A 23,555-nucleotide genomic window follows, 5' to 3' on the forward strand; every position below is an offset into this window, starting at 1 on the left:
TGGAGTGGGTTTCGGTCATGAAAAAACTCGCGTCTTTCCTCATCGTTGATTTTATAGCTAGATAATCTAGATAGTTTTATTATAAATATAAGATATAATAGCTACATAATATAATTTGATTATAAAAAAGAAATATTTTTTCAAAAAATTAAAATTCCCGTCATTTTTCGAAGAAGCCACATACATTCCAAAAGAGATTTGTGCACACTGTCACTGCAGATTGTTTTGTTACTGCTCCCTTCAGTGATGCAAGGGAACAGAGTCAAACGATTTCCGGCAGCTCAGTCAAAAATCAGCGTAGAATTTCGAAACTCGCAACAGAGTCGAGCCGAAGAATGCAAAGGTTCGAGCTCAGCGAACGGTGAAGGCAGGTCGTTGTGGTTTCCTGAGCAAAGTACAAACCACATCAGGAATGACGGGATGTTCTGGGCACGAAGTAAACACTTCGCATCCACCAACGCCGAATAAAAAAAAAGAAACGAGAAATTCGACGATGCGCTTTAAAAAAAAAAAGAAGTAACGCGGGCGCACGAAGAAAAGAAGTATCTCAAAGAGCATTGTATAGGACTTTTCGTTTTTTCTTCCCAATCTCTACCAAAAACAGGAACGCTGCCTTTCATCCCAGAACGCGGGTATGATTATCGCGCACTCCAATTTGGGAATGGTTTAAATATTTGCCCACGGCATTCGAGGAAGGTAGCTTCAACAAATAGCTCATTTATTCACAAACTGCTCTATAAGACGAACAAATATACCGAGGTTGCGTTGACGAAAAAACCTGCTATTCTAAACCAAATAAGTGCACTAATTAGAGCTTTTCTGTGCGTGCAACGGGAATAGAATCCGCTGAGAGGACATTAAGGGTAACATGAATTCATAAATTGGTTTAAAAACAATTATGATTAATTGATATGGAGTTAAGCAATGAATGTTATCATTCCGCGGTACTGTAAGGACTCAAAAACATATTTCAAATAGCAGAATGGGACTGCATAAAATGAGGAAATCAATATAAAAAATTGACATTAGGTATTCATGAGTTACCGTTGAAATAAGCTAATACAAATATTTCCTTATCAAAAAGTCATTCTAGTTATTCGACAATGGAACATTTTTTCATACGAATTGAAAAATGAATGTTTTCATACATGACATATTACTTATATTGCACGTTAAATATATGAATAAATGCATATTTATATGTAATATTTCATTGTGTTGGTGTAATAAAATGAGGCACTCAATCAGCACTTCTTCTATCAACGCTAACAATGTTACGCAGATGATCGCGATCGATAGCAAAATGAATGCTGTTTTAAGACTACCGATTATATGTTTATAACCGAGGGAGGTAGCTTAAACAAGCAGTTCATCTATTCAAAATCTGCCTTATACGACGATGGCGGGATTGGGTTGACTAAAACCTAAAATTTTAAACCAAATCAAGGGATGTCTGCACATATATTGAGTAACATGAATTCGTTCATTGGTTGAAAAAAACAATTAAAATTAGTTGATAACTGAAAACTTCAGGCTTAACTTTGTGAAACCTTTTCATTATCGAAAATAATAGAATAAAACTTGGATATTTTCACTGGTATATTTAAAAAAAGGCACGACCCGGGTCCCATTACATAGTTACATCTTCAGTTGAAGATGTAAACCTGAAGATGTAACTATGTTATGAAAACCAGGTCGCGCCTTTTTTAAATTTGCAAGTGAACCTAACAAAATTTTATTCTTGTGTTCTCCAGAATTAATTTATGTGGAGGAAAACAATGACTATTATCTTCCTGCGGTATTATCATGACCCAATAACTTAATATGACTCCTAAATGGGACATGGGACAGTATAATTCGGGAAATCAACGTAAAAACAGCTTAGTGTAATGATGTTCCACAAAATATGCTAGGAAAAACATTTGCAGCTGTGGTAAAGCATTCACTTTATTATATTAACCAGCTTTGAGAGCTCAACTCCCAGTCATTTCCCAGAAACTTGATGGAACACACATTAAAAATCAGTAATTCAAAAATTCAGCGAGAATTTAATACAAAATGTTCAACCCTATTCGCTACTTTGAAGTAATTCGTGAGCACGGAATATTTGAAAATAATATAAAAGCCTAGGTATTATTCTGCATCGTGCTGAAATTGGAGATGCAGAGAAAACAATTCACATGAAATCAATAAGTGTGAATAAATGGAGTCCTGAGGCAGTGAATCTGTGAATTGGGAGCATGGAAAATAATTTATTTAATCTTTTTGAATTAATTTGAATGAAGAATAACGATGTATGTTTCCTCCTGAACATATATTTATGTAGAACGTCACACTTGACCTCGCAAATATTGGCATTCTCCGAAATTCATGCCAATCAACGCATCCTCCAATTCCTTTGTTTGCCCTTCGCTCATTTATGTTAGGAGATTCGCCCCAAACTACACGATTCAGCCAGTTGGTCCAAACATGAAAACACGGAGCGCTGACGACACAATGTGTATATTTTCTCCTGAGGAGCCCAATTATGACACGGCTTTAAACGAGCTGTTTCGGGTTGCGCATGCGCAGCACGACGCATATGGCGCGTGACGTCTGTGGTTATAGGCACCCCCATCATGAAAACGCTTTAATAATGGAAACAATATTTTTCCCTAGCGACGCATCCATTGTACATGTGTGGTTTAACAGATCGAAGTGTTTACCACTTATTTGCCTTTCACTTTATACGGATTATTGGGCATATTGAGACAAAATTACTCGGGCATACACATCCGGAATTAATTTAGCTATTACCGGCACACATTAATATGTATGCATATCGAAACCCTTAAAAGCAAGGGGGAAAAACATCTTCAGCGGATAAACCAAAAAATTGATTACGTACTTTCTATTCTCATTAAAGCGCAGAAATAAGGAATCCTAGTACTTTTCTTCCTACTTCTAACAGCATGTTCCGTATGTTCCAGCTTCTTAGGCATATTACCTTCATAAATAGTAGATAAGTTTTCCCTTTGTATGAAATCGGAAGTATGATTTGTTAGTATGAGCAACATTTTTATGACCATGTGGTGTGCATGTGGAAATCTTACACGCTGCAAACTGGTGAATGATCACACCCTGCCAAACACCCTAGAGGTAGCCCGCAGGCTGTTATGAAAATAAGGAAATGATATATATTCAATTAATTTTAAACATGTCCACCATGTTACAAGGCTGATGCGAGTCCTTCGTCAAGAGCCGTTTCTGAACCATGTATTTAAAATATTGTATTTCTCGTGTATTTAAAATATAAAAATTTATGTTGTACTTCTTTCCCGCCGAAAAATATTCGTGAGGATTTCCCGGGATTTCCACCGTTTAAAATCGTTGTTTGATTTAAATCGGTGGAAAGACTTCACGAAAATAGAAATACCTATAGAAAGTACCTGAGAGTTACGGTAACCACGAACCTCTCCTGCGGAATACATATAAGGAATATTTGCGGCATAGCCCTGAAGAAATTAGGATTCGTCAAGCGCATTGGGGGGAGGTTTTCGGATTAGAAAGTTAAATTAAGGTGCTATTTCGCACTCGCCCGACCGCACCTAGAATATTCAACGAGCGTTTGGATCCGGAGTAGAAAGACTTAATCCGCGAACTGAATATAATACAGAGGAAGGCTGCGCGGTTCGTCAAAAACTGCTACGGCCGCACAGACAGCGTTCCTCAGATGCTGAGCGAATTAGGCTGGGAGCCGCTGGAGACTCGGAGGCTGCGCGCTAGGCTTAGATTGCTTGAGCAACTGAGAATGGATATCTTCAACAGCGACACGGAGGACATAATATTAGAGCCCCACTATATTTCCAGGTCCGACAGAAGCGATAAATTAACCCTTTTAGTGCCAGCCTTTTTTACCTGGTATACGGGAAGAATGCCAGGGCTTTTTTGATGAATTTGCACGATTTTACTTAAAATTTTATAAAAAATTCTAATATGAATGTGTTGAAGCTAATTTTTTTTATTTAAACTTCTAATACTTACGTCAATGATTAAAAAGTTCACCCATGTTGTTATCTCTTCTGTACAACTTGGGAAAAACTTTTAATTTTTAAATTAATTTAAATACACCCGGCCGATAGATCGGCCCGTGGCATTCTTCGCACATACCCCTCGGGCCAATAGATCGGCCGGCTGGCACTGAAAGGGTTAAGAGAGACATTTTGCCGAACGGTTAGATATATGAATTCCCTTTTACTCCGAACCGTAAAAGGCTTTAATATCTGCCAGTCGTAATTTCGTAAGAGCATTTCATTTTTATGTGCAAATGGCTCGTGTCCTAACACCCCCTGCCACACGCATCTTAGGCGGCTTGCAGGGCAGTGTGTAGATGAAGTTGAAATTCATCTTTCGCCACGTGATGGTCTCTAAGAGGCTGACTCGCCATCCTCTCACTCTTCGCATTCCTGCCCTCCGCTAACAATCACGATCCAGTCTTTGTTGGGGTAAATGACCTCCACGGGCAATCTCTGCGGGCAGCTAACACTCGTACCACCCCGGGCAGGGTGAGTTACGAACGCTACCACCTGCCAACCAAGAATTAGTGAGCAATGGAGTGATTGTGGAAGAAATCATGGTGTAGGTAACCGAAAGAACTGCAAAAATCTAACTCTACTTACATTTATTCGATTTACGGTAAATTTTGCATCAATCATGTGCTTACAATATTCTCCATTAGATGCATGGGGCACTTATATTTTTACCAACAGGAGAATGGTGAACGGCGAATGGGTCATGAAATGGGTGCAAATCCCGGGAAAACTCACAAATATTATTCGACGGGAAGGAATTACACCATACTTTAAAAAAAAATCTTATTTCAAGTACACTAGTGACTAGTTCAGAAAACGTATGACGTCAAATACGGTAGCGATAGACGCATGCGCCACATGCGAGATAATTACGCCACTGCAACGAACCGATATGTCTAAGGACCAGTTTTATAATGTCTGGTTAACGCTAACTAAAGGTGATAAAACCTTCAACTTTGCCGGCCTCGGTGGCGGCGGGGTAAAGTCCTCGCCTGCCAAACCGAAGGTCGCGGGTTCGAGTCCCGCCGAGGTAGGTTGCCCCTATCTAGGGCATGGTTGTGTGTGATAGTTGTTGTTTCATGTTATACCCTCCGATGTAAAAGGCCTTGTGAGCTGTTTTCGGGGCGATGGAAATAAATAAATAAATAAACTTTACCTGGAGGTGGATCAAAGTTCTGGATAACTTCTGCATAAGGACAAACTTATAAATAACCAAAAATTTCAGCCGCCACTAAGTAGGTGAAGTGGAAGGCTATATCACCTTACGGTTAGCGCTAATCATACGTTATAAAACCGCCACTTAAGGCGTGTTTACACGATATATTAACGCGAACGAGTAAATGTCTGTTTGTATGCACGGTTTTTGTGAACCGGAACGGAACATGTACAAATGCATGAACCAAATTAGAATAAGTTCTATTTTCTGTACATTCATTCGCACAAGTTGGTTGGTTACACGGTGCATTTCCGTGTTCATTCACGCATTAATACATTCAAATATACTAACTTAACTCACTAACTTAACGAACTACATTAACTGACGTGTCAATGTACCGTGCAGCAGGCATTCAGTCTCGATATTTGCCAGGCATTCCAATGGAGCGCAATGCTAGAGGTTCTATTCAAGATGGCCAGGAGCGCAAATTCGCGGCCTCAAACGGGGAGGAGGCTTCAAGATCCCATCGTTAAAAAGCTCAGGGGTGGGGGTATTCTTCCGCCGGGCATACCTGCCATTTCTCCTTGACGTTGTCGAAGACGGAACAATCGCAGCCCAGGATTCCCACGGGAGTTTTGAAGATGACCACCTTCTTGGGCATTCCGTTGGCCCTGTTCTTCCTCGTGCGGGCCATCGGCTCGGGTGCACAATCAGGGGTGGCGAATCCTTGGGGCCCTGGCGGATCCATCGCGTTCCAGTCGTAAAAATCACTGAACTCAGTCACTCGCACTAGTCTGTGGCGAAAAGACTAGAAATTCCCAAGGAAAACACAACTGTGATCGCGGGAGAATATTCGAGACAGAATTCTCCGAAAGACATAACCCACAGTGTAGAACTGAGTAGCCGCAGGGAAGAGGAACACCACCAAGCAGGAAACGGAAATCATGGAGGAGACAACGAACTAAAGCCAGGTCACGAATATTACAAAAGAGGATCCTAAAGTCGGCCTCTGAATGTGTTGTCATCCACCGCGCATTTAAATGGATTTACGGATTACCCACTCGCGTCTCTGACGGACAAAGTGATCAAGGGGAAATATGGTATAATGTTAACCGAAATTCCTAAACATATTGATGTGATCTACCACACTCAAAACTTTTCAATGGTATTCCTCGCCATTATAAACGTTATGATGCAAAATATTGGAAGAAAAGGATGGAATTGCACCCATCACCTTCCCGCGGAGATTTGTGAAAACAGGTTAACCCTCACTAACCTAGAGCTGCTTCTGGGAAAAATTAACTTTGAAGGCTTTTCATGTTAAAAACGTGAAAATTTTCTACTTAATCATAAATGTTGTGGCTGCTACATATTTCGCCACTAAACTTTACAGGACAAAAGAAGTTTATATCTTTCCTGAATAGAGCCTAAAATGTATACATTTGTGATGTTGGTTAGAAGCGACATTTGGTCATAATGGATTAAAATACGACCAAAGTGGCAACAGAAAGCAGCCTTCTAAGGGATGGTATTTGGCCTGCTTAATGCAGTACCCTTGCACTGAACTATAGAGACACAAGGCGTTAGTTTACGCGTTCCCCAAGAGGTAATCGGACCTAGATCCGACTTCCGAACGCAAGTCAAAACGTGATGACGCAATACTTATCCCGTACGAAAAGGCTCCTACTTAATATCCACCTCGACTGTTCTACAGTCTGTCCTATTAACTATAATGTGAGGTCATTTACACCTCTATTTGGAGGCGGAAATATTAGTCTTTATTACGTCCAGACGAAAAAAGAGAAAGTTGGAATTTGTAAAGGAAGTTGCGGGACTCAGAGAGCTAAGCAAATTACAGTTCAACGTCCTGTCTGACAGACAAAGTACTGTTTTCAAGGGAAAACCCAAAAACGGTCCCTAATAATGATGAGGAAGAGGGTTAATTAGTCACTATAAATGAGTTAATTTCATTAAGGCGAAATATTAGATAATTAACCCGTCAGTTACGCAATTCACAATGAAATTACGGCAAAAAAGTGTTTCTCACATAGAAAGGTACACTGAACGACAGGCATCGGTAAATCTTTTCGTAAAAGTTAGGAAAAAATTAAAAAGTTGAAGACTTTAGATAGAGTAAAATATCCAGAAGTAACTTAAAGGGATGAAATTACGATAATTATAACAGTGGAACTTGTAAAAAAGATTGGCTAAAACTATTCGTGAGTCTATTGTAATTCCAAAAATATACGCTCTGGTAAGTAGTGATTAAATACGTCTCAATTTCTCAGCAAAAAATCAGAAATTTGAATTGCTAGGTGTCTCAGTTCATCACACACCAGCGCATCGTATATAATTAAACAGAAAACGTAAAAAGAGCAAATAAAACAAGATGATGCAAAAGAACAGAACTTTCCTTCCAGAAAAAGTTCCTTACAATTAAAGAATACAACAAATCGGGCATTAAAAAGCTATTAATTAAGAGAATATTTCCACTAAACCAAGTTCATTCAGACCGTCATGAGTTGAAAGTTCGTTTTCTAAGGTTAAAAACGCGAAATAGTCAATTTCGCAACTAATCCTTAAGCTGCCTCACCACTTTTTTTTCCCGACAATGCTTCCATTTAACACACTGACTGTCCGTAATACCTGTTATTTTGAGCTTGAATAATCGGGCATTACAAAGTTATACGTCAAAAGGGTAGCTCCCTATGTAACTTTAACAGGATCACCACGATACTGATTGCAAAAATAAACTACGATTGCGAAAATCATCCACGCAGCATGGTCAATTGCGCAACTAACGCCTAAACTGCCTCACCATGTGGTTCAAACAATCATTCCTTAGCATTAAGGGCCGTAATACCTATAATACAGAGATCAGTCAGCTATCAGTAGTTGTCCCCTCCAAGAGAATATTCCCAATCCAGGCAAACTAAATGGAATCACCACGTTAAAGACAACATTAACTCACAAATTTGATTGTGAGACTCATTTACGCAACATGGCTGACTGCGCAACTAATTACGGAGCTTCCTCACCACGTGGTTTCAACAATCCTTCCCTTTAACGCATTGACTGTTCGTAATACCTTTTATTTTGAGCTTTAAGAATCGGGAAGTACAAAGTTATTCCTCGAAACAGTAGTCCCCTAAGCTATTTTAACAGAATCACCACGACACCGAGAGCACAAACGAACTCCCTTTGCGAAAATAATCCACTCAACATGGCCGAATGCGCAACTAGCCCCGAAACCTCCTCACCACTTGGTTCCAACAATAATTCCCTAGCTTAAAGAGCCGAAGTAGCATATACAGAGATACAAGACTCAGGCCTCAAAAGAATATTCCCGGCCTAGTCTAGCAAAACGGAATGGCCACGTTACAAAGAAAATTAACCAATAACTCCGATTGTGAAACTCATTCGAGCAACATGGTCGACTACGCAACTAGCACCAAAGCTTCCTCACCACGTGATTCCAACAATCCTTCTCGTTAACGAAGTAAATGGTTAAACAAACTCGCAACTTTTTTTACTATCAGTACTACCTGTTATTTTGAGCTTTAAGAATCGATCGGGCAAAGTTATCCCTCAAAAGAATAATTCCCGAAATAATTTCAACGGAATCACTGCGGTACCGAGAGCACTAACAAACTCCGTTTGCGAAACTCATCCAACCAACATGGCCGATTGTGCAACAAACGCGTACGCTAACTCACTATGTGATTCAAACAGTCCTTCCCAAACATAATCGTCCGTGCTAAAAGAATCACGCTATCCAATGTTGTCCCTCAAGAGAATATTCCCGACCTAAGCAAGGTCACCGGAATCACCATGTTTCAGAGAGCATTAACTAACAAATTCGGTTACAAAACTCATCTGCGCAACATGGCCGACAGCGCAACTAGCCTCGAAGCCTCCTCAACACGTTGTTCCAATAATCCTTCCCTTCAACTCCACGGGTACGAAACACGACTCTTCAATAAAGGCTCACCAGAGCACGTGGTTGGTATCATTGGCGGAGGTCACGGTTAAAGGTTTCTGACCGTGGTGTCTGGGTCTCGCGGAAGGCGGTTAGCGACTGAAGTCGAAGAGTTCCTTCCCCTCCATGCCCTCCACCCACGCCCCTCCCCTCCGGCCCCACCCACCCCTTTATGTGCAAGTCAAAGGCTCCCCTCCTCCTCCGCGACAGGTGATAGGTATCTCCACCCTCCTCTCCCAGCTGAGTCATATCTCACATCACTGGATACTATTTACGTTCGCTCTTCGGAAAGAGAAATCTGGTAGGCGACTCGGTCATCGCATGTGTCCTTCGCAAAGCGCGAAATTAGACACAGCGGAGACGTTTGAACCGGCAAAAAAATTATTCACAACATGGACTAAGTTAAACATGAGTTTTCGTAATATTTCTCACACAATGTTTTGCATGTTATAGCGTCATAGGTAGGTAGCCTTAACACGTAATATAACGATTAATCCCATAGCTTATGCGTCATATGCAGCGTACATTTTGCGTAGTGCATGTAAGTGGAAGTAAATTTGCTGCTCTTCAAAAGGTTTTGGTTTCAAATCATTATTTCACACCACTGTTGAAGTTAACAAGTGAGATCGACGAGATTAAAAAATGTGATCGATCGCCAGGGCAAAATGGTTAACCTAATATTTGATTCTTATCTAACGGAATCGTCATCGTACAAGCCAGTTAATCGATATATTTATTTTAAACACATAAAATTGGAAATGAAATATGCTGTGAAGATCGCCCATTTGCTGATATGAAGAAAAAATTCCCAAGATTTCTTGTCCCATGCAAAGCATCATAAGTTTGTTCACGTACCTTTGACCCGGCGTACCCTCCTTGTATATATAAAGCATGTCAGCTTACAAATAATAACAATATTTACAAGTTGACGCGTTGTTAACATTTGGAATGGAGTGATCAGGCATATTTAACATTTTTTTAGGAAGTTGGCTCAAATGCTGGCGATAACTTCATGGTTATTTAGAGAAAAAATCATTTTCGGCAGACGTAGTACTTCTCGAGGCTTGAAGACTACCTTGAAGCTTAACAGTATCGCCATAAAAATTAATTACGATTAATATTAATGTGATAGGTATTGTTTATGTGAACACTTGCTCTTAATCAATAATATTACAAACTGATCAACAGTCGTTGCTCTCAACAATCAAATGAAATACCCTCTTGGAATACATAGATGAAAATAGCGCAAAGCAGTTATTCTTGTTTTTGACTGTGTTCCACCAATTTTAAAAATCTGAAAAAAATTAGATTATATTTTGATGTAGGGGTAACAACATATATTTTTTCGGCGTGTCTATTGTTCCCTAAAATTTTAAATTTAATTTTGAAAATTTCAAACTTATGTTAAGTTTAGTTTTCGGTCAAAAATTTTTGAAAAAAATCATGATGATATAACGTACTATTATACACATTTTAAAACAAAAATAAAACGATTTTGCAAAAATAAAAACTGGAGATATGGTTAAAAACTAAAAATAGTGTTTCAATTTTTTTTGGGTTAATTTCCATTGTTAAGGCCTGAAACTTATGGGAAAAACATAATTTTTGATGCACTTTAGGTGTACATTTTTTATTTTTCAAAAGCTCTGGGGGCACTTTTCACCATCTTAACCTGCTACACCCTTTCCAACAACTTTCAATAATCTGCGATCGTGAAATTTTTAGTTAGTGACTCGCAAATTAAACAACTCCTTAAGCTACCAGCTCCGAGACATTGCGACGCGCAGGTACTATATTTAAGCTATACTTTTTGGGAACATGATAAAATTTGCTACCAACACAAGATTTACGCATCTTTAATTGGAAAGATAATATCTCCTTAATTAAACCAATTATTTCCATAAAGAATGTATACTATAAAAATATTAAACTAAGATGGAAAATATAAACGAGACAATTCTGTCGATGCTTGATCAGTCTATAGAACCAACAGGGAATCCTTTCCCGTAAACTCACTGCTTCCTCTCTCCGTAACCGAAGATTATGCGAGAATTAGCGACGAAGGACACTGGCGAAATGAAAACACTCGCAGAAGGAAAAGGCAGCATCGCCAAAAGGTTGACCTTTTTCAGGAACAATTTTCGTGTTTCAATTAAGGAGATTAATTATCGAAGCCATTTAAAATGAGTATTGCGTCATTTTCACGTGCAATAATAAAATAATTGGCAACTAAAATTTTCCCCAGAGCCCGCCTTTATTTGGTGCGAAGTCAGCATATTACTGCCTTTTCCGATACGGTATCACTCAAACATTTATCACCCACTCAGTATACTACTATTATGATGTGATTTATCATTTCAGCTTATGGCATGAAAGTCGTACTATATCGTGTATTTACTGTACATGAAAATTGACGTATACTGGAATGTTTGAGGTGTGTTCAGGAGAAAGCGAGAATTTTAGTTTTTTATAATATTATTTTATTCATCCACATTAATGTTGTCACCTTCGAAATACTCCCCATTAGATATAATCAGGACTGGGAAAATACAAGCCAAGGAGTGTTTGCAATACAAAATACAGCTCCAAACGTATTTTAAATTGCAAAGTAAAAAATAGTTTTGATACGGCTATTTGAAAAACAAGCTACAAAATAGTATTTCAAATAACTTTTAGGATACAAAATACATTTGTATGGGGACTGAGAGATCTTAAAAAAATGTAACCTGACTTGGCAGGTTATGTATAGTTGCAAACATGAAGAAAACGATTCTAAAGAAAACGAAGTAATCTCCGAAACATGATGTCGCGGAAAAGTTATCAAATCCACTTCAAAAGTATTTTACAAACGTATTTTTTATTTTAGAATGGGAAAATAACAAAAATCTGTACTTGGAATACAAAATAAAAGATACATCCAGGATGTGTATTTGAAATACCAAATGCAATTTATAGCCATGTGTGGTGAATGCAAGAGCGTCACAACTAAACCAAATCAGAAGTATCCGCTGGCAGAACGGTTAAATACGGGAGTAGAAATTCTATCGAAATGTTTGAGCAGAGTAAGGGCACTTAAGAAATCTTCAAGTCGAGAAATCGCAATTTGTCAACAAGGCAGTAGATAGCGAAGTAAATATCAAAGCTACGGAGTATAATTACGTACGCTTACGCCATAATTCTTATCACTGATGATGCTTGCGTCACAAAACCTTCGGAGACCATCCTATCTAAAATCCTGGTCTACTATCTGGTTTAATGAGGCGAAGGAAAAAATACAGCTCCAATTTTTATGTTCTTGAAAATTATTATTTCAAGGAAAAAAAAACAAAGATTAGATTCAGCCATACAGCGGGAAATAGTAAAAAGGAGAAAAATTTGATTTTCTGATCGAAAATGAGTATCTTAGTCATTTCCCTATCTTTTATCTAATCCCCCAACTGCTTTATTACCCCTCTCCCTTCCCCAAAAATTATTACCTAGTAAATGTATTGGTATGTACGAGATTGATTTTTTTCATAGGATTTTTTACTGATAAAAAACATCAATAAAGAACCCTATGAATAAATAAGCCCTGAAGATGGTTTACAAATAAACCGAAACGTCGGCATAAGAATTTTGCATCATATTGACCTAAACTGCAAAATAATTATGATCATTAAAAAATAGATCAACACAAGGAAAAGGAGAAGCTATATTGATATTTAATGGATAAAGACGGATAAAATAGTGTCAAGTGATATTGAAGCTTTTCTTTCAAACAATCGCTTTCGTACATTACTGTAAACTAATACATGAATTATACCATTCAAAAGAATTGGGTACAAATGAAATAGGGAAAGAGATGAATATCATTTTACATTGGAGAGAAGGAAATTTCGTAGTAACCTTTTTTGGAGGCTGAAAATTCAGCGGACGACAAAACTAAGATGGATTTGCAGACAACAGACGAAGATTTAGCATTCTCGTCTCTAGACGGTTGGTACTCCATGCTCTACATATTAGGCACGTTCTGAAGCGCACTCAAGGGAATTAAAAAAAACGAAATAAGTGCAACGAAGAGGATCCGTAAAAAAAGGTAGGACGCCATTTGCATGCGCACCGCCAGACTTAGCGATTCCCTCAGCAACGACGTCCAACACAACGGGGGAGCAATGAAAGAAGACTGTCGGGAAGCGCGCTCAATCAACCCATCCACCACTCACGGCTAATTGAAAGTAGTTGCCTCGTTGCGGTGTTGAATTCATGAACGGTGAGGCATACGGACGAACGGCAGTGCCGAAACGAGGCAATGAAATTAATGCCAAGTTCAAATCCTGCTCTGACACCGAAATTAGGCTTCAACGTGCTAAATAGATAAGTAATGGAAGAATAAATTTTACATTTATTAGATAAAGTCAGGTTTGCGACTATGGCTACGTCCGGGGTGAGCTCTACCCTCACCAATTTAAATCAACCTACGGGTTGAATCACCGAGTGAGTGAATGTGGGCGATCAAGAGGTTTCTAATTTTCTCACGTGAATTATACATCTGCATAACATCTACACAATACCCTGCGAGCCACCTCTAGGGTGTTTGGCAGGGGGATGCATAAATTATGAGATATACGAAAATTATCAAGGTAAATTTCCAATAATGGATTTTGGAATGGTATAGTATGAAACAAATCCTTGAGGTAATCTGATGATCACAAGGCTATTTTTGATCGAGATGTGGAATATCCTTCCACTCATAAAATAACCCTAGGGAATCTGATTTCCTCCCCAACCCTTGAAAAGCACTCTTGTAGTACATAAAATATGAGAAACATGTGTTAGATAAGGTGGACTTGAAAATTTGCTATAGAAAAAAAAGAACTTTGATTGGCAATGAAAGAAGGCGGAATGTCCATTCAGGAGAATCGTAGGTTAGAGAGTAAAAAAGTATTTTATATTTACGTGTCGAAAACAATCAGAAACACTTTCACAAAACTATTTTCGGGTAGAAATATATTTCATAAGATGCCAACCAATAACACAAATATTTTTTGTAATCTAGGAGAAAACAAAACACGAAATAATAGGAAGTTATTGGAATATTCATGAAAATTTGTATGCGACTTATTTTTCATTGCGGTAAAAGTAAAGGCAGCTCAAGATATATTTTGCGCCCCCTTCTCGAGTTTTTTTCTGTATCCGCTACTGAAGCCATCAGAAACTCAAATGCCGCGCGCAAAGCTTATTGAGCAAAGCTCGAGCGATTGGGAATAAATATTTTTGAGGGCGACACGGAGAACATAATATCAAAACCCCACTATATTTCCAGGTCCGATAGAAACGATTAATTAAGAGAGATATTTTTGCCGATCAGATAGGTAGTTATGAACAGATAGCTAGCCATATCTTACGAACGCCAAGATACTGCGGAAAATCAGATCATATAAATAAAATTAAAGAGAGATTGACTGGAACAGACAGATTCAGAATGTCTTTTTTTCCACGATCAATAAGAGTTTATAACGGCAGCGTTGGAACTCAAAAATAGCTTTGATGACTTGTATTGTATCCTACTAACTTGTGGGGGCTCGGGTTGGTGTGGTGACTGGAGTGTTGGCTTCCCACCTCGTGGGCTCGGGTATAAATCCCGGCGGTGGCGGAGAATATTCAGAGACTGCCCGATCCCTGCTTGAATGTTGTGTGGAGGACATTTCAAGGAGGACACTCCGTCCGTTGGATGGGACACTAAGCCGTGGTCCCCTTGGCGCCAGACTAATGCCGACGCCGGGTTTCTCTCCACCCTTCCTTACCTACCCTTCCCTCATGGCGCAAAAATACCTCAGCTATCGGTCGCCTCCTCGAAATACCATACCATACTACTAACTTATGTACACCGTATTGCATGTTTCTGAATTTAATTATCCATTCTAACAGCATGTGGTAGTATAATTTGTTAGTATGCGCAACGTTTTTTGGACTGTGTGGTGTGCATGTGGGAATCCAACTAAATGCTGCATGCTGGCGATTAATCACCCCCTGCCAAACACCCAGGAGGTGGCTCGCAGGGTATTATGTAGATGTAGATAGGTATGAGAATTCGTTTTTCCACCGAACCTTGAAGACCTTTAATGAATGCTAGACTTAAATTCCTTAAAGTATTTCATTTTTATTCGCAAACATCTGGTGTCCTGACACCCCCCCACCATATCGAGGCTATGTAGACGTAGATGAATATGGGGCTATCTCAACCCTCACATATCCAAGCAAACCTTAGAGTCGAATCACTGAGGTAACGAGAGGACCGAACATAATTTCTTTCAGGATTTATGAAATTATCGCCGACAGTATTTTTCATTTCAATTACTTCCATGAAATGCTTATGTTTCTTGGGTTACTAAAAAATATTTTGCGCACAAATTTTTCGCTCTAACAATCGGTTTCAATTATGGAATTACGGGGTGTGCACCGAGTTTTTTGACCTGTTCGTGGCGAAAGGATCCGAAACTCGCGTGACTCATAAGACGCGCTTTGCAATGACATTCTCATCCATCACGTGGTCACCAGTCAGAGTGACAGAAGTCGCAGCGAACGGGGACGCTATTCAAATATTGCCATTAACTAAATGAATTACAACGAAACAATTTAATGCAAGGGATCAAGTTGGTGTCGTGAAAATTTATTAGTTGAATAAATTATAATATTAAAAAGTATTAATTTATATACTTGGATTATGTTTCCCTAAGGAATTGAGGCACGGATAATCACAGCAGCGGAGAAATCGAGGATAGAGGCCTGCGAAATTTGGTACTACAGAAGAATGATGAGGATCAAATGGACCGACCGAATTAGTGACGAGGATGCCCTAAAGGCCGCTATAAACGGTGAATGATCATGCGAATTATCATGCTGAATGATTCCGTGATCATTCACAGGATCATGTGAGCAAATTGGAAAATGTTCTAATTTTCACTGAATGATCATGCGCATGAAGATTCATTCGCGAATTGTTCCGTTACACACGGTGAATGATCATGAGCATGATCATGCTGAATGATCATGCGAATGAAATCATTCGCCGTGTATAGCGGCGGCCTCTATATATACTATACTATACATTGTATGGGCCTCATGTAAACCTTGAGAAGAAGACGGAACAACCTTATGGTCATATCTTGATACGTGATGGTAGGATGAAGGCAATCGTCGAGGGATAAGTAGATGGCTAGAACGGAAAAGGAAGTCCTCGAGTAAAATATATTTACAAGGTAAAGAAAGACGTGAAAAGGTAGAAGTCGTACGTGTGAAAAGATTTATAGGAGAATTGAGTGGAGAGCTACGTCTAACCAATCTTAGGACTGTTCACCACTGATAATGATGATGATACATTATAATAATATTATTAGTAAATATTAAAAACCTTGTCGTATCTAGAGAGCTGGATTTAACAACGTTTTCCACCACGTGGAGTCTGGTCCAAATCCGGCTGCGACTGAAATATTTCATAGATTGCCCGATCCCCTATTTTAAAGTCCTTCATAGAAGGTTTTAACAGATAAATCCGTGAGTTAAGTGATAAAAAGTCATACTTTTGAAAATGCATTCCCTCACCACATGATTTTCGCTCACTTTCAAGCTTTTTTTGGAAGAAGAATGCTGCGGAAAACAACCGTTACCAGCATGAGAAATTCTTCCAGTATATGACGGGAGAAATGCTTCGATGGTATAGGTAAATTTGTTGTTAAATGATTAGCAAAACAGGAAAACGACAAATAATGACTGGTAAGAAGTCTTGGTCCGCAGTCATATTGTTTCTCACAACTCGTGTCACAAAAATCTGGAACGCGTGATTAGTGAAGAAAAACATTGATGAAGCACCCTACCTTCATAAAGCCATGATAACTCGCATCTCCATAATTTGGACCCAGATCCATGGCATCCTGTAAGCATGATTCAGTCACAAGGGGAATTCACGAGTCACAATTTGCCAGAAATCAACGTTAATTATGTTGCTTCTTCTCCTTCTTCTTATCTCGAAGATAAGCAGGATATCATGGTTTCATGCTAGGAGTAAAAATGGGGAGAATATTGATCCAATTTTACGAAATAGATTAGTGTGTGTTTTCAACAACTCTCTCCTACAGTTTATACGTTTGTATGATGTTGGCAAGAAAAATAATTCAAGCCCTTACCATAATGAGCCTTCAAGATTTTACTCATTAGCGTTATTCTTTTATTTCACGGGACGTCAATGCTGGAGTAAAATTGATTTGCTCGACCATTATTCGTTCAAATAAAAACCAATAAATATTGTCTCATAAAGTCGTTGTTTTGAAGAGAAAATAAAATATGATCCAATGTTTTTTTGTCGCCGGCAAATCACCAAAACGTATTGAAACGAGCAAAGGCCAACTCTTTAAGTTATCAAGACATCACCATGGAAAATGGAAAGTTATCATGGAAAATCATCTATCTATTCGGCTTCGATATATAGCTTGTGAGAACTTTTCAATTCATTTTGTCAATAAAACTTTAGAAAAGAAAACACTCAATACGAAAATATAAAATAAATGGTACATATGACAGATAATAATTCGGGGATAATATCACCAGGTAATCTTAACGAAGGATATGTGATTTCAAAATAAATATTCGATATTAAGGCATGTGGATGAAGAGAAAATAATTCATACGAGAATAAATAATAAATTAGAATTAAATTTTAGACAGAATAGTTTATATTTGCACGACACGTGAGACTACCTCGCGGAATCCTCAGATAAAGTATGTTAACGACGAGCTGAAATGGAGCGTTGAGTAAAGAATTGGAGACAAACCGTATCCAGGTTATAAAATAAGTTAATACCAAATGGATAATAATGAACTGCGGTCTCAACCTGAAGATGTTACAGCATAATGTTTACACAAAGAATAAAGGAAACTTTTACACTCAATAGCAGCTATTCCAGTAAGCGCATACACCAATAAGGTATTGCATTGTTTTTAAGTATAAACTGAGTGTTACAGTGGAGTTTTTCGTCATATATGAAGCAGTTAAATTGGACTTTTTCAGGCTCTTAGAATTTTGTTTTACCTTTTCAGGTCGCGAGAAAGACGCTGTTTAAAAAAAAATATTTTCATTCTAATATTTTTCATAAAAAATTAAAGGGCAATAACTTCATTAAAACAACTTAATAATACTATCACCAAATATCTAATCTCACTAGAGAAAATTCCTAAAACAAATAGCTTTACTCATCGTAGATAATTTTAATTCGAAAGGAATTTGTAATCTCAGGCAACCGAAGCAATATCCTCGTAATCACCAAGATGAGGAAATAGGAAAGATAGAAAAAAATGACCTATATTCATTCTGTTTTAGTGCGCAAATCACGAACTCCTACGGATCCAAGCGAAGTCAGCTCTCGTGTACAGGAAAGAGGAGATTATCGCTCAGCGCGGCCAACTGCACGAGGCGAGCATGGGGGATTTATCGGAGGAAGGTTAATAAATCGACGTAGGATTAAGGGATAGGGTGGGGTGAAGTTGGGGTCGACTAGACGCCTCCCATTGGAAGCACGTGGCAAACGGAGGATATCATGAATTGAGATAGAGGGCATAGCGGGAACCGGGATGACAGACGCGTAAAGGAGCTCATTATGCTCAAGGGCGTATCAAGGTTTTTTATGGGGGCTAGCGGGGGCACAGGGGTCTCACAGGCAAACGCTCTTCTCGCATATTTTATTCAAAACAACTACTGAACGAAATATACCTTTTATCTTAATATAAACGTCATTAATATGAGAATATTAATATACTAATTTAAGAATACCGGGACTAGCCACTATGATAACTTCACGGAGTCACCCGCAATGCACAAATTGTGCGAAAAATCCACAGAGAAAAAAATCATTTGCCTTGACCAGGATACGAACCCGGGTCCCCCGATTTCCGGTCGAGTCCTTTATCCAGTTAAGCTACTGAGGCTCTGTGGATTTTTCACACAATTTATGCATTGCCGGTGACTCCGTAAATATATCACCGTGGCGAGTCCCGGAATTATTAAATTAATCAAGAGCTACCGCCTTTATGCGGTCAAAGTTCGGGCTTTGCTCTCCGGCTGTGGCGCCGAGCACAAGACTTGGACTGCTAGTCACATAATATGCTCAGCAGTCCATACCACCTTGTCCGGTATAGTCCTCAAATTTCCACTAGGAGCAATGACGTCTCGGCAGCTTAACTAGCAAAAGCACTCGACCAGATTTCGGGGGATCCCGGTTCCAATCCTGTTTAAGGCGAATGATATTTTCTCTGTGGATTTTCGCACAATTAATATGCTAAATATATAATGATAATTTTCTTTCCTTTACCAGAAATAAGGGGTTTGGAACGGTCTACTTAAGGTAATTTTTGAATCCTTCCCACGAAACCTAAAGACCTTCACGAGGAAGTAAAATAATATTGAATTGTAATGGTCTTTTCATTTTGTATGTATTTTGTATGAGTTTGGGATAAAGTTTATATTTTACTTCTTGCTTATGAGCTTCTCCTGGTAGGTATGGTGCATCCTCTGAACACATTGAAGACCGGATGTTTTTTTCCAAACGTCCCCCTGCGGCCGGTATACTTCCCAGTAAGCTTGTTTTTTTCTCTAGGATTCTCGTATATATTTCTCTTCCTCATTTCAAAGTCATGCATTGATTTGGGTAAACTTGTGACCAATGTATGTCAACACCCGACCAAATGGTCGAATTTTAACTTTATTTCAATAATAATAATAGTTTTCTTTTATGTTTCCTTTATACACAGCTTATTTTATTTTATCATCAACTCGCGTCAATAGGGGATTAATGAGTACGGATTATTTTGATCTTTGCATGGCATGATCCTCACTGTGGCCTTAATGATTACCTGACTTTCGTGTCATTCCATCTCGGTTTGCTACCTTCATTTTTTATTTTACTAGGAATATAACTTTTAATAGCTGCATTTACGTGAGAAAGAAAAGTTTTTCTAATACCCTCTACATTTAACTCTAATACTGATTGCACAAAACGAACGTAATGATAACGGGGACGTATTAAAAATCTTGTCCATTTTTTAAGTTGAACACTCTTTTATAAAAACGATAAATTAGTTGTATAAGGGTCGAAAGAAGATTTCGGAACATATTTTTAAGCAACTTCCAGCGCGAGTTCCTCATTACACCGTTCGCTCATTTAACTGCACTTCAAAATGTTATAACGTTTAATTCGAATAATTTAAGCTCCGAGTAACATCCAGGCTTTATCAAATTATATCTGGACCTGAACCTGAGGTATTTTAACTTATTTCATATCCCCGATAGTCGAATTATTTTGCACGTATCCCATTATCACTTCGTAATGTGGTTTAACAAACTGTTATAAAAATATATCTGGATCAGAACCTAAGCCATTAACTTATTTTCAACCTTTTGTTGTCGAATAACTCGATTCATTTGTATTTAATCACTCCGTAATTTGGTATATAAAAAATGACAGACACTTCTATTGTTATTTATGAAATTTTATTTTCACGAATGTGAAAGTTGAGCAATCTTTTTATGTAAACTCACTGATTAAAAAAATGCATCAAGCATTGTAACTCGGCCAAAATATCATATAGTTCTCGGACAATATTTCTTATAATAATAAAAATATTGTGTTAAAATTCCTCAAGGAGCATTTGGGCTGCATCAGCGCTGAAATGACGGGCGTTGTCATGGATCAGAACACTTCCATAAGTCAGCATGTCTTCTCTTTTTTTTAAACGGAATGGACGTAATGTTTCACACTCTAGCCACAGTGCATTAAAAATTCTCTTTTATCGGCATTAAGGTCAATATATTTATTAATTTTATAATATATAAACCGCGCCCACTAGAACACAACCAATCCCCGTCAATCGTTTTTCCTCCCTCATCTTTGCCCTCTGCTTTACACCCTTCCTTCTACCCTCACTTTCCCTCCTCTTCTCACTTGAGAAAGATGGGCAGCGTTCCATCGAAAATTTGTAAGAAACAACCTTTCCCCGTAAGTTCCCTACTTTTATTTTTCTATCCATCGCTTAGTTTTTCTATGTGCCCACCCTAGGGCAAGAAGAAGTTCTTTTATTTAATTTATAATGCTCGTGTGAGTTTATTTCAAACGTGTGTATATACATAAATGTATTTATTTATTTATTTATTATTGTACATGTATATTGCGATGCAACAATAGACACTTCGAAATGTTCCTTGACGAGGTAAATAACATAAAAATATCCCAGGTTGGGAAGAAGCACAGGACACAAAAAGATAAAAAAACACTCACAGAACTAAATTTTCGGTGGTATACATAGGAAGGTGGATGCATACCACCGAAAATTTAGTTCTGTGAGTGTTTTTTTATCTTTTTGTGTCCTGTGCTTCTGCCCAACCCGGGATATTTTAATGTTATTATTGTACATAATAATATATATCGCATGTATATATTATTTCTTATTTCTTATAATTCAATAATATAATTATTTATCTTTATAATAACTTTCACCACACCGCTGCCATTCCTCCCGTTCTCCGCTGTGATTACGATTGTCACAACTGTGTTGCCTCTAGGATCTCAAAGCAGCAGAATCCAGTATGCTTTGCGGGAATCAAGACACGTCTGACGACAGCTTGCCCTGTCTGGCTTCGTTGTCTCTTACGATTACCCACACGTGCCTACTCGATGATCGGATTCCGCCAATGAATCAAGATTCACCCTTGACCCGCAGACGAGTTCCAGAACTCGTTTCACATGAAGATAGAAGTGTGGAAGTTCACGGCTCCTGCCTACTCCTCCTTCAACCAACGAGTAGTGACTTCCAATCATATGGACAAGCCCTGCTCAACACCTCCATCCAAATCAATACCAACAAAAACTTTGCCTAAGCACTAATTATATCAAAGGAAAACTGGGATACATTCAGACGATTGGGATAGATGGAGACAATAACTCAGGAAGATTATAAATATTTAAATAAAAGATGTAAGCACTTTTCCATAGTGTTACAGTATTAAATACTGTGGAAAAGTGCTACCATGATTTATTTAAAGACAGTGAAACCTCGGTTAGCGAACGCTTCTGAAGGATTTTGGTCCTTATCCGAGGTTCTACTGTGTGTCGACCATATAACCATTTAACGCCTGTATCTGTTGAAAATATTCTAAAGATTATAAATAATGATTTACATACATATAGGCATGTATGTGTTTAAAAAAGGTTACCTACACAAAATTTATAGATACCAGCCAATGATGCGATAAGATATCAACGAAATATTAAAATAAATGAAAGCGTATAACATGAGGATGCATTTTTAAATAAATGTACGAGAGTTACTAGGTGTAATGGAACAAAGATGAGCTGTTAATCGATTCTTTTTTCAATGTCATATAGTATTTTAGAAGAAAACAGAGGTGAATTCAGCTTCCCTTCCACATGCTCAAAATCCATTCCCTTCATTTCCTTTCTTTACCAGTCCTCAGCTCTCTGAGCACGTTCAAACTCCTCTCAACTTTACCCTTCCTTCTTCTTCCATGGTCTTTTATTCATTCTTTCAGCCAGCCTCAGCAACAAAATCCCCAAAAGAGCCTCAAAGAACAACGACCTCCCCGCATCGACCAATTTTTGACCATCGACCACGACGCACAGTGGGCTGAAATCGAAAAAAGCTGGACAAAACCGTTGGAAATTACCAAGTGAGCTTACATTTTTGGCATTGCAAATTTCCAGCTTTGTCTATTATGCCTACACAAACCCAGAGGGTGTAAAAAAGGGAAATTTTCCCAAAAAATTTAAACGTAATAATTAGGTTTTCATTCATAGTAATGTGGTGATATCTACAATGACGGTAGAGTCTACCTCGAAACAAATTTCTAGAATCGCTACCGCCATGAGACCTGGTAAACAACTTACAGCTTGGAACCAATGGGGTGTTATATCACCTCAAATTGAGAAAATTTATTCAAAATACAGGGCAACTACGATATTCACTAATACTGAGTATGAATTAGGTCCTCTTCAACAGGCAACGACTACGAGTCAACAGAAATAAGTGAGAATTAAAATATGGAAAACGGCTACGCGTTGGCTAACGCATGGAAACAAGGACCATACAAAGCACACCAGCGACTCTTTGATTAACCCGACCAATTAACCCTTTCATGTCAAGGGACATATATGTCCCAAGTTTTTTAAATTCACTCAAAATTAAAGGAGGTGTATGATTGTAAGAATCGAATAATAGGCTATTGGCTCCTAGTTTTAAATTCTTTTTTTTATCCATTAGATATTGTAGTTTTCGCATTGTTGAGAACTTTCACTTGAAATGCTGTTTA

General features: G+C 38.3%; 1 protein-coding gene across 5 annotated transcripts in view; it reads right to left on the bottom strand.

Moving 5' to 3' along the window:
* LOC124169842 (multiple C2 and transmembrane domain-containing protein) overlaps positions 1-23,555 on the bottom strand; it is a 251,284-nt gene that overhangs the window by 127,285 nt on the left and 100,444 nt on the right. For 3 of the 5 annotated variants that reach the window (XM_046548628.1, XM_046548627.1, XM_046548631.1), the window contains one exon: positions 17,059-17,115. The exons of 1 other annotated variant lie outside the window; for it this stretch is intronic. In XM_046548628.1, the coding sequence (XP_046404584.1) occupies positions 17,059-17,115 (57 nt within the window). Of the gene's footprint in view, positions 1-5,797; positions 5,990-17,058; positions 17,116-23,555 lie in introns of those variants that run through there. One more of the 5 variants, XM_046548633.1, reaches the window with a different exon arrangement.

The sequence above is a fragment of the Ischnura elegans genome, chromosome 12, assembly GCF_921293095.1.
Source record: "Ischnura elegans chromosome 12, ioIscEleg1.1, whole genome shotgun sequence".
Classification (NCBI taxonomy): domain Eukaryota; kingdom Metazoa; phylum Arthropoda; class Insecta; order Odonata; family Coenagrionidae; genus Ischnura; species Ischnura elegans.